At 40.7% G+C, this 12,731-nt stretch overlaps 1 protein-coding gene across 1 annotated transcript in view; it reads left to right on the top strand.

Moving 5' to 3' along the window:
- Positions 1–12,731, top strand: part of Syne1 (spectrin repeat containing nuclear envelope protein 1) — a 471,763-nt gene that overhangs the window by 284,388 nt on the left and 174,644 nt on the right. The window contains exons 77-82 of the mRNA XM_028764327.1: positions 3,006–3,343; positions 3,506–3,650; positions 4,761–4,979; positions 6,506–6,765; positions 9,210–9,375; positions 9,712–9,864. Of these exons, the coding sequence (XP_028620160.1) occupies positions 3,006–3,343; positions 3,506–3,650; positions 4,761–4,979; positions 6,506–6,765; positions 9,210–9,375; positions 9,712–9,864 (1,281 nt within the window). The remainder of the gene's footprint in view (positions 1–3,005; positions 3,344–3,505; positions 3,651–4,760; positions 4,980–6,505; positions 6,766–9,209; positions 9,376–9,711; positions 9,865–12,731) is intronic.

Raw genomic sequence — 12,731 nt, 5'->3', positions numbered from 1 at the left:
CCTCTCTCTCTCACACACACACACACACACACACACACACACACACACCACATACACACACATATGTATACATAAATCGGAAAAACCCTGCACACTGCTTTTTTGATGGTTTATCAAATTGTCCTCAATGACTTTAAAGACCATGTGGTCATTGTCATGTGTCCTATATTGGCTTTTTTGTTTAGATTGGTATATCATGTCATTTTTCTCACCTTTAGAGGAGATAATAAATTATTTTGATAACATAGTTTACAAGAGATTCAGACCACCTCAGAGATAATCTTTTTTTTTTTTTTTTCAGTTGACTTACTTATTTTTAATTGACATATATTCACTATAAATAGTCCTGGGCTTCATAAAGATATCTTCATACATTATCCCTGATTAGTCTCCTGCCTTTCCCTAATCAGTTTTCATTTTCATGTCACATACATGCATTCATATGTGTGTTTGCACCTACATAAGCTCTAGGATCCATACACACAGTTACATCCATTCTTCTACAAATGACATCATCCTGTTCTTCGTAGCCAAATAAAATTATGTTGGATATGCATGCCACATTTTCTCTGTTTATTCCTGTTGGTGGACACTTGAGCCAATTCCACAACTAAAGTATTGTGAATAGTGCTGTGGTAAAAGTAGATGTCCACGTGTCTCTGTGACATATTGACATACAGAACCCTTGGGAGAAATACCCAGGAGTGGCATGGCTGGCTTATATAATAGACACCTGCAGTTTTCAAAGGAATCTCCAAACTAATGTGACTGGCATTTTTTAAAAAAAGATTTAAAACATGTGCAGGTCTTTAACCCTTTCTCACTACCCCTTTAACAATAAAGTTTGACAGCATTGTATGAGGGGTTACAGGGGGTATAAAGGTGACATCAAGTATGGCAGGATGTGTAGGTTACATGCACATATTACAGTGCTTTTACACATGTTCCTGGAGGATCTTAGGTTAGCAGAGGTCCTGGGAATAATTCCCACAAAGAGGCATTATGAATATACTTATAGAATATATGACCAGTGGATTAGTATCCTTTTTATACAACATGACACCTGGCACTTCAAACATAACATTGGATGAAGAGGCTCCAAAGGCTAGGTGAATAACACAGATCCACTGTGGTTCCGAGGCATGTTCTCTTGTAGGCTGTCCTATCCATTGCCCTGGTTCCTCTTCCCTTCTACAGGAAGGAACGCTTCCTTCCCCTGGTGTCAAATGTCACACAGTAGAAGCAAGGGTCTTCTACCCATCGCTACTGAGACCTGGGAACTACAAACAGCAATGGGAACATGTGGAGAACTTCCCAGATTGCCCACCTTCTGGGACTTGCTCACTCTCCTCACTCAACACAAGAGGAAAGATGCCATGGCTACCATAGAGCTAATTGTTTTAATCCCCTGTTCTCAAGGCTAGGAATGCAGTTCAGTTGCTCGCCCATCATGCACATGGTCCCGAGTTTTAATTCCCAATATTCCTTCAATGGAGCATGATGGTACATGGCAGTCTACCTAGAACTTGAGAAGCGAGGCAGGAGGACCACCAATTAAATGTCTACATGAAAAGTTTGAAGCCATCCCTAGGCTATGTGAAACCCTGTCACAAAAGATAATAATGATCATGGCTGGGAGAGATGGTTCATGGTTAAGAATATTTGCTGTTCTTATGGAGGACCTGAACTTGGCAACCTTGAGCTGGTTCATGATCACCAGTAACTCCAGTTCTAGGTGATCTGATGCCTCCTTTGTCCTCTTTGGACACCAGGCATCCAGAATCTCGGTCTCATTTAGCTGGACTTCCTACACAATTAATTCTAACACGTTAAGTAGCAAAATGTTTAGTGTTTAAGTAAGGTTACAATGAACACATACGATGCTTGCTTCTCAAAGTGTGCTTAGCAAAGATCTTCATGCTAAGTCAAAACCTTCATTAAATTTTAAAAATGATATACCTACAGCTGTAGATACAGAGATAGGCCTTGATCTTTTCTTTTTAAAAATCATCTATCACAATGGTTCTCAATTTTCCTATTGCTCTGACTCTTTAATACCATTCCCATGTTGTAGAGACCTCCTCCCCAACCATAAAATTATTTTGTTGCTACTTCCTAACTATAATTTTGCTTCTGTTATGAATAATAATGTAAATTGATATGCAGCATATCCGATATGCAAACATCACCCAAAGGGGGTAGTGATCCACAAGTTGAGAATCACTGACCTATTACGTGGATTATTTGTTTTGAGTTGGCGATGATTCTTGAACACAATCTTAAATCGGTTAGGCTCCCTCTAGTTGTCTCCATCCAGATGTTTGTAGGTCCTGATGTCTCTGGAAGCATTTCTAAGCCACATGCTCTCCCTTTGCTCGCCTGCGCATTCTCTCCTTGCTTGCTGCCGACCCTGACTACAGCCTCCACTGTCAGTGAGGTTCTGCTTGTCTATTCATTGATGGCTGCATAGAGTGTTTCTGTTCCTTCTGGACTTGAAGCAGCAAGCCTTGTGGATTTCCACTCCTTCTATTTTAGTCTCTGCTCAAGACTCAAGGGCCATCTGTTTATTTCCAGAAGCTGGCAGAGGCTAGTTTGGAAGTTGAATGTTGTCATTCTTTTAATCCACTGAGGCATAACTACTTTGCAAAACATCCATCCAGGAACACAGTACTAAGCTTTGTATTTTTTTCTTTAGAAGGAAAAAAAAAACAAACATAGTTTCAAGACCGTTCAAGATGCTATCATAAATTTATAGCTCATTTCTCTCCTTATTTATTCAATATGTATTTTAACTGCAGCATTATAGTTATGGTAAGTTAGAAAAAGGAGGAATAAAGGATTCAAATGCATTCACCATGAAAATAATGTCCCCTAACTTACCTGCTAACTTCCCGTGGCATTTATAGAGCTGAGAACTAGACAAGAGTTGGAAACATGAAAAGACATCTTACAAACCTACTGTGAACAGAAGTTGATTATATCATATCACAATGACTGTCTTCCAGGCAACCTTGGCCGAAATATACAGTCAGTGTCAAAGGTATTATCAAGTGTTCCAAGCAGCTAATGATTGGCTTGAGGATGCCCAAGAGATGTTACAGCTGGCAGGCAATGGCCTGGATGTTGAGAGTGCCGAGGAAAACCTCAAAAGTCACATGGAATTTTTCAAAACAGAAGGTCAGTTTCACAGCAACCTAGAAGAGCTCCGAGATCTTGTGACCAAGTTGGACCCACTCATCAAGCCAACCGGAAAGGAAGATCTGGCACAGAAGATGGCTTCCCTGGAAAAGAGGAGTCAGGGGGTCATCCAGGACTCGCACACCCAGCAGGACCTCCTGCAGAGGTATTTGGCATAGGCTCATGAAAATATAATATATAGTGACATACATTGGCATGTAGATTCATTTTTCTCTCTTATCATCAGGCATGTGGGCAGCAGAGTCCTGTGTAGAAATGAAATAACTTGGTTTGCATTGCTTATTTATTTCTGTTGGACTCTTTCAAGGTGTACAGTTCAATGGCAAGAGTATCAGAAAGCCAGGGAAGGGGTTATTGAGTTGATGAATGATGTGGAAAAGAAGCTGTCAGAGTTTGCAGTGTTAAAGGCATCTTCCAGCCATGAGGCCGAAGAAAAGCTGTCAAAACACAAGGTCAGTTTTATTGTCGTTATTTTAGTGTCTTTCCGTGTTAATTACAACAGTCTCTGTGATATGTTTTCAGAATCATGTCATTAAGTCTTTATTTCCGTCTTGCTTCCTTTGGCATGATAAAGGCGCAATAAACACTTTTCACACCTGAGGATGCTCACACAAAACGCATAGCTAAGGCTCCAAAGATAAATCCAAACTATCTGTTTCTGGTATGATAGGGTTGCTTAAACATGGCAGTAAAGGGCTAGGGAGATGGCTCAGTGGGTAAACATGCTTGCTACACAAATCTGGCACTGGACCACCTGAGTCATACCCCTGGAACCCACATAAAAAGCAAGCTGTTCAGACGTAGGCTAGTAATCCTAGCACACCCACAGCGCAAAGAGAGATGTTCCTGGAAGCTCCAGGAAATCAGTACATCAGCAGAAAACCAGAGAGACACCCTCTACAAAACAAGGTAGAGAAAACTAACTCATAAAACTCAACTTTAACACCTGTCCATGTCCTGTCAGCCCCCAGGATAAATAAATTACTAAATCTTTTTTAAAGGCAGCAAATACTGTCTCTTGATAAATTGGGCTAAAATAAAATCCAGAAATTAATTCCTGAACGCCTCTCATATAGCATAGCAATGTAAGGGAGACTATAACACTCTAAAATATCAAAGTAAATCTTTGTTGATTTTCAGAAATAAAAAGAAATTCATCCCAAATAGAAAATAACTTGTCTATCATAAATAAATAATTTTTGCCTTTCAAAATAAATCCAAACCCCACTCTGATAAGTATAACTTTAAAGTAGAGTTATTAAAAGAAACAAAATATATTCATAATTATTAATTTACTTTTGGTTTCTTTAAGGGCAGGCTTTCAGGTAACCCAGGCTGGCCTTAAATTCTCCATGTAGCTGAGGAAACCTTGACCCTCTGAATCTCTCACTCTGCCTCCCCAGCTCTTGGCTTCTAGATACCACCATGACTCTCTGAGGAACCTAAATTTATACAGACATATATCTTTTTGCAATAGAGCTTTAGCCAAGTCCACAGAACTCAAGAGAAAAACAAATCAATCTTTCTCTAACCCCCTCTACTCACCCCCAACCCTGCACTAGGCTTTAGTGTCTGTAGTTGACTCTTTCCATGAGAAAATTGTGGCTCTGGAGGAAAAAGCATCACAACTAGAGCAAACCGGAAACGATGCAAGCAAAACGACCCTAAGCAGGTCGATGACCACTGTCTGGCAGCGCTGGACGCGTCTCCGTGCTGTGGCCCAGGACCAGGAGAAGATTCTGGAAGATGCAGTAGATGAGTGGAAGCGCTTGAGCGCTAAGGTAACTTTCACTACGGATTGGTTTAAGTTGTCTTTCGTTTCATTCCCTGGAGATTAGCGCATATTTGAAACACTGGTGTTTTGCCTTTGCATTCCTTAGGTTTCTGTGATTGTGATAAAACATTGGGATGGAGGCAACTTATAGAATGAGTATATTTTGCCTTAGAGTTTCGGAGGGTTAGGTTCCCCTAATGACAGGGAGGCATTGTGGCAGGTAGCAGGCAGCAGGCAGTGGGCAGCAGGCATGGCAGCTGGAGCAGCAAGCTGACAGCTCACATCTTGAATCTCATGCACAAAGCAGCGAACATAAACTGGGGGTAGGGAAAGACTTTAGCTCTCAAAGCCTCATGGGATACTTCCTCTTGTAAGCCCACACCTTTAAAATATCTTTAAACAAGGCCATCATCTAGGAACAAGTATTCAAGTACTCTAGACTAGGGGTCAGAGGGATGAGGCATTTCTCATGCAAACAACCACCTGCTGCTCTTTTGAAATTAGTCTTGTGAAATTCTCATTATTTTTTCAATTTCATGAAAGCTATACTATGAAACAAATGTTCTGTTTGTTGTACAGTTTAATTCCAAGTTAGGTACAAATGGCACAAGGAGGATAATATGGTTGTGACAGTGAGTAGAAAAGCCCAGTGAGGGGGGAGCAGGTGAATGCATACAAGGGTCAGGATGAAGAAAGCCAGGGAGATCTGAAAGGTAGGGAGGCATGGGTTCAACTCAAACTGAATATGTATGAAAATCTGATAGAGGAATCTTCCTTTCGTATGCTAATTTTAAAATAGGGCCAGCTAAATGCTTGAGCAAAGTAAAGGGGGCTTGTGATGGGAGCTGATGACCTAGTGATCCTCAGAACACACAGTGAAGTGAGAGAACAGACTCCTGAAGGTTGTCTCATGATCTCTATATGCGTGTTACATGTAAAGCTGTGTTCTCGCTCTTGTGCCTGCCTCTTGAGTGTGTGCACACACGCATGCCCACATGCACAAATAATAAATAGTAAATAAATACTCCAAAATATATACATAAATACATTTTTAAAATGAAAATTAAGGAATGGAGTTTCTAAAGGAAGGCAAGCCAGTGTGCACCCCATTTGTTTTTAACCTGTTTTGGAAAAAGTGCAAAATCATTTCTTTTTTTGTTGTAAAAGAAAGAATTTAGCTCATCCCTCCCATTAGATAAGGTTCAATGTTTTAGCCATGTCTTCTTTGTCATACACACATACATACACACACACACACACAAGCCAACTTTAAAAGTGGATGTTTTATATGTTCAGTTTGTTTAAAGTTTCTTTGCCATTTATAGTCTATGCCTACTCTGATAAAATTTGGGGATTAATAATTTAAATCCAGGGTGGGAGATGTGGTCTTTCATGTTAACAACAGAATCTCAGTTTTCATTTCTGAAATTTGGAGTTTACATCATCATGATTGATGATGTCAAGTGTGGTACTTAACAGGCTCATCACATCACGTATAATTCTAAGCTTCATATGATATATGTTTGTCCTTAGGTCAAAGAAACCACTGAAATGGTCAATCAACTCCAAGGTAGATTACCTGGAAGCTCAACAGAGAAAGCCTCAAAAGCAGAGCTCATGGCCCTCCTTGAATGTCATGACACATATTCAATGGATCTGGAGCGTCAGCAGCTGGCCCTGGGTGTACTACAGCAGCGAGCACTAAGCATTCTGCAAGACAGAGCCCTTCCTGGCCCTGAGGAAGAGGTGCCCATCCTGCAGGAAATCACTGCGCTGAAAGATCAGTGTCTCAAGTAATTACACACCTGTTTTGTTCACTATTACAATGGGCCTCAGCTCAGGGACATATGAGGTGCTCAGGCATGGGGGTGCTCCAACACATGGTACAGGTCTAGACCTATCTCTTCTACTGCTGGGTTTTAGTAACTCTTCCATTCTTCATTAGAGGAGTGCATATTTGATAACAGAAATATTATGCAGTGAGAAGACCCAGGAAAGAGGAGACCCATAGTTGGTAAAGTACTCGTTGCACAAGTATGGTCATCCAAGTTTGATCTTTAGTACTCATATCTAAAAAGAAAAGAAGCTGACCACGATAGCACATACTGTAATGCCGCAAAAGGGATACAGAGCTCTCTGGAGCTTGTTGGTGAGGCAGCTTAGCCTGCTTTATAGAGACTCTGTCTGAAAAACAAAACAAATGGATAGCTCCTGAGGAACTGCACCCAAGTTTGACCTCTGGCCTCTATATACATGCATATGTATATACATCTGCACATGCATGTATACTCATATCCCCCTCCATCCACCTCACGTGCACATGCACACACACACACACACACACACACACACACACACAGAGAGAGAGATAGAAAGAGAAGGGGGGGAGGAATAGAGAAACTGAGAGAGGGATAAGGGAGAGAGGGAAAAGAAAGAAAGGAAGAGAGAGACAGAGACAAAGGACAGTGGCAAGGTCAACAGACTCATTGTTTACCTTCCTGCACTTTAAAGTATTGATATGTGACCAAAGATGACTTTTCAGTAAAGCATTGCAAAGATTGCAAGAATTTGTCACTTTTCTTGTTATTCTGACCAAGGCATCTTAAGGAAGGAAATGTTTGTTCTGCTTCATGGTCTGAGGGGAACATAGTCCATCTTAGCAGGGAAGCATGGTGGACCACAGTGGTACTGGGCTTCTTCCTGACTTGCATTTTAAATCAGAAAACAGCGCTTAATGGTGGCGATCAGTTTGCTTCCTCTTTCTCCCTTTTTTTTCTTTTTTCTTCTTTCATTCTGTTTGTCTGTCTGACTGTCTATCTTTCCTTTTAATTCTTCAATCATCTTGATATAGTTTCAAAGAAATTTCAGATCAGCCAGATTCAATTCCCTTACCTTGAATGTGATGGTTCCTATCCAGCCCGTTTGTCAGCTATGCTGCAGGTTTCCAATACCAAGGTTCAGCTCCAGGCTAGACCTGCAATGATTAGGGGGTGAGGAGATCTTTGTTTACCTTTTAATTTACTCTGGGACCCTGTGGGCTGGTGCCACTCACATTTAGGAGAGGCCATCCATGTTCAGTTAAATATCTCTGGAAATACCCTTACAAACTCCCTCATAAGCGTGTTTCCCATGTGACTCTAAACCCAGGTCAATGATGATGAACCACCACTGACTCTAATAGACTCTAAGCCGAGTCAACCAGTCTAGGAGAGATGGCAAGGAAGGTATCTCTTCTGCAGCTGGAAACAAAGTGGGTTTACATGACATTGTGGTGGAATGACATATAAAATGTTTAGAAATGTCTTGGGTGCTGGGGGAAGGGACTGAATAGATAAGAAGCTCCAGGCACAGTGACACATACTTCTCATCCTAACACCCAGCAGGCTGAGGCAGGAGGAACATGAGTTTGAAGCCAGCCTGGCTATGTAGTTGAGTCCCCAGGTTAGACAAAGACCTCCAGCAACTGAGCAATATTTAAAAGGTTGGTTTGATAAAGCTATATCACCCATTGACGATGTAAGGTAATAGGAATAAGAATGATATAGAAATCTAGGCAGTTAAGCATCTTCATTGATAGTGAATCTATCAGAAAGTTCATCTTGATGATCTAGAACTGGCTTGATTTACTCTTGGGCCATAGGGGAGCATGTCTTCAAAAATTTAATTCCTCTAATAGGTAACATTACCTTATATAAATCTATATTCACCCCTCTTAGTTAATAATGATGTTAGGGTAATCTCATATGGTATATCAAAAAGCCTTTTAATCCACTTATTCAGATCAGTCATGACACTGACATTAATCATGGTGACATGTCCAAAGCATAATTCTTTCTTTAAAGGCTGGCATCTCACAGTCGTACACATTCCGATGACACATTCCTTTCAAATGGTGATGGCACCAGCAGGCACTATTTGGGCAGATTGGAAAGATGAAGGAAAGAATCTGGCGATCTAGGTTTTCTGCATAGGGAAATAAACAGCCATTAAGTGGCAGGGAGCAAAGTCGACTCTCAAATTTCCAGGGATAAATAATTCACTTCCTGTGACGCAAATTCTTCTGTTATGCTTGAGGTGAACCTTGGTGTCACTAAGCAATATCCAAGAGAATTGGAAGTAACTTTACCTGCCAAAAACATACTAGATTTCCCCGTTTCTATGTCTCTTATAAAGATGTGTGATGCCCAGGACTGTTCCTTCTGCTTCATCTCTGCGTTCTCCCTCTGGTATTTTGTAGCATGCAGGAGAAAGTGAAGAACCATGGTGAACTGGTGAAGCAGGAGCTCCAAGAACGGGAAGCAGTGGAGACTCAGATTAATTCTGTGAAGTCTTGGGTTCAAGAAACGAAGGACTATTTAGGGAATCCAACAGTAGAGATCAACACACAACTAGAAGAGCTGAAGGTACAGGACTCTCCTCCCTCTCTCTGTCATGACATTCCCTTTGCTTTGGTGACTCTTGTGCACACTTAGAGAATTGTGAATTAGACTCATTAAGCATGTATTATACACACATGGTATGTGCTAGGTATATATAAGGTATGATATGCATTATTCCTCTATGAGATCATCTGCCTAATGAAAGGGGATATACTGAAATTCATTTTCCTTGCAAGACATTTCTATAATTTCACCTTTAATCATAACTGATGAAAAATGATAGCTTTATCTCTAGATCCATAGAAAAATATGTTCCTTATCAGGCATATAGAATTTTCTTCTCTTGCTTTCCTTCCTCAGAGCCTCCTAGCTGAAGCCACCCGCCACCGAGAGAACATTGAGAAAATCACAGAAGAACAGAAGAATAAGTACGTGGGTCTCTACACTATCTTACCATCTGAAATCTCCCTCCAGCTAGCTGAAGTTGCGTTGGACCTGAAGATCCATGATCAGGTAAACTTATAACAACTTATAACAGAGAGAGAGAGAGAGAGAGAGAGAGAGAGAGAGAGAGAGAGAGAGAGAGAGAGGGAGGAGAAGAGAGGAGAGAAGAGATGAGGAGATGAGGATTGGGGGGCTTTCTATTCTTTCCAGAGTTAGTCCTATAAAGTGTATATTGGTTTACACAGTCATATTTCCCAGAAATCAAGGTAAATAATGAACGACTATAAAACAATTAGCATTCAAATAATCACAGCTCTGAGCCGTAATGCCATACAGATGTACAGTTTGTTTTTCTCATCACTGTGACAGAAAAGCTGACAGAAGCATGACAGGAAAGAAGCGTTTGTTTGGACTCGGGGAGGACATTCCATCAAGGTGGGGAAGCATGGCAGGAATGTGTGGCTGGGATTCCTTAAATATTGGAAACCAGAAAGCAGAAAACTTGGGCTATAAGGAGAGATGTCTGTAAACTTTAAGAGCTACATGCAGGAAGCCACATCTTCCAGCTAAGCCCCATATCCAAAAAGGTCCACAGCCTCCCCAAACAGCAGCAAATAACTGGGAACCTGGTGTTCAGGGCATAAATGGAACAGTATAATTTATCTGCTTCTTCCACACACGTAAAATAATATCTTAAACAGACAAAAGTAAGCTATGACATGTTCCAATATTAGTATCGAATAACTACAGTTTCCAAGAAACTCTTCAAGCTGTTATTTTTAGTTTAGCAAGATATGAGGTGGGTCAGTGAATATATTGAAGGAAAAGGACACTCATAAGAAGCAGAGAACACCAGGGATGTAGTTATCACTAGTGTGCATGCTACAGGTCCAGGTCATTAGAGAAAGCTTCATTCTGCCCTACCCCACCCAAAACAAACAAATGAACAGACAAAAACAACTGAAGGCATACCAAAGTCAGCACTCAGGAGTACAGACTTGAAAATTGCTTGAAACAAGAAACATATAGTCCTTTCTGGTGCAGAGACCAGGGGACTTTTGGATCTTGATCCTGTAAAGAGAATACTTTTTCATGAAAAAGTATTACAGCATCTCAAGGCATCTGTGTGAAAGTGTAGTGGGTTTTTAGAATTGTCTTGGCAGCTGATTGTGAAAGTCATTAAAGCTAAGTTATAGACCATCCTATATGGCACAAAGGGTAGTCATATAGTAGTGCTAAAATATTTTCTGGTTCAGAAAACATAAATCACAAAACACACACACATCTATGCTGCACTTTTGAAGCTCTGGTGAAGGAGGCAGAGTGTTTGAAAATCATATCAGGATCCAGTTCACTGCACCATGATTTTGAGCAAAACAAAGACATGCTAGCTCTATTTTATTTTATTTTATTTTATTTTATTTTATTTTATTTTATTTTATTTTGTTTTGTTTTGTTTTGTTTTGTTTTGTTTTGTTTTGTTTTGTTTTGTTTTGAATATTTAACTGGCTGAATCTTTAACTGAGCTTCATGGACATTGGAAGATCTGTCAGAAGGATAAGTTAACTATTTAGGGTCTTCGAAAAGTCATTTAGGGGACTAGAGGGGTGGCTCAAGTGGTTAAGGAAAGCACCTGCTGCTCTTGTAGAGGAACTGAGTTTCATTCCCAGAGCCCTCTTCAGGTGGCTCACAACCTGTAACTCCAGTTTCAGGGGTTTGAGCGCCCTCTTCTGGACTCCATGGATAGTACATGCACACGTACACTCACATAAATTAAAATGAATCAGTTTTTAAAACATCAAATCTAACCAGGTGGTGGTGTTGCAAACCTTTAATCCTAGTGCCCAGGAGGCAAAGAGACATGCAGATCTCTGCGAGTTTGAGTACAGCCAAGGATACACAAGATAAAGTAAAACACAAGACAAAAAAATCTAATTAAAAAGCACTTAATATTTTTTTTCTGTTTTATCTGTTTGCTTGCTAGAGTTATTCTGTACAAGTCTAGTTACTTTAGTATTCAAGCCAAGATGATACAGGCCAGGACAGTACTAATACAATACTGCTTCTCTGAGGATTGGAGGGACCTTTCGAGTATCTAAAGGAAAATATTGATTATTTATTTATGTATAATGCAGGCTTACTATTGTAACCCAGCCTGGCTTTAAAATCATGATTCGTATGTTTCTGCCTCAGGCTCCCAAGTGTTAGGATTATAGGTGTGTATCACCACACCCAGTTACATTTGTGCTCCTAACAACTTTCTTCCCAGAATTTTTAAATGTTGCTATAAATCAAACTCCTGCGCGCGCGCGCGCGCGTGCGCGCGTGTGTGTATGTGTGTGTGTGGTATTGTGTGTGTGGTGTTGTGTGTGTGTGTGTGTGTGTATGTGTGGTATTGGGTGTGTGTGGTGTTGTGTGTGTGTAGTATTTGTGTGTGTGGTGTTGTGTGTGTGTGGTATTGTGCATAGTGATATTGTGTGTGTACATGTATGTCTGTGTGTGTGTATGTGTGCACACGTATTGCTGGGAACTAAACCTATGGTTTCTCATATGCTGTTGGACAGGCACTCTACCACTGAACCATACTGTAACTCATCTTTGGAACCTCATCTCTGATTGCATTCATTTTCTGCTTTGTTAGTATCTGGTAGAAATCTTACAGAAAGTTAAGAAAACTGTTCCTATCAGACACTTTGAAAACAATCCATATGCCTCCAGGTATTGGTGAGGAGGTTTCTATTTAATGGAAGAAAGAAACATCTTAGGAGATGTCAAGAAGAATCCACTGGGAAAGGCAATTGCTTCGAAGTTCAGTCCCCAGAACTCCTGTGGTGGAATGACCAAACTGACTCCCAGGAGCCAGTACTCGGCCTTTACATGTGTGCTGTTTTACACACACACACACACACACACACAGAGTGGGGAGGGGGGAGGGA

Source organism: Grammomys surdaster, unplaced genomic scaffold (assembly GCF_004785775.1).
Source record: "Grammomys surdaster isolate TR1022 unplaced genomic scaffold, NIH_TR_1.0 143, whole genome shotgun sequence".
In the NCBI taxonomy this organism is placed as follows: domain Eukaryota; kingdom Metazoa; phylum Chordata; class Mammalia; order Rodentia; family Muridae; genus Grammomys; species Grammomys surdaster.
Note: the sequence above shows the minus strand (reverse complement) of the source record. Positions and strands in the feature narration are given on the sequence as shown.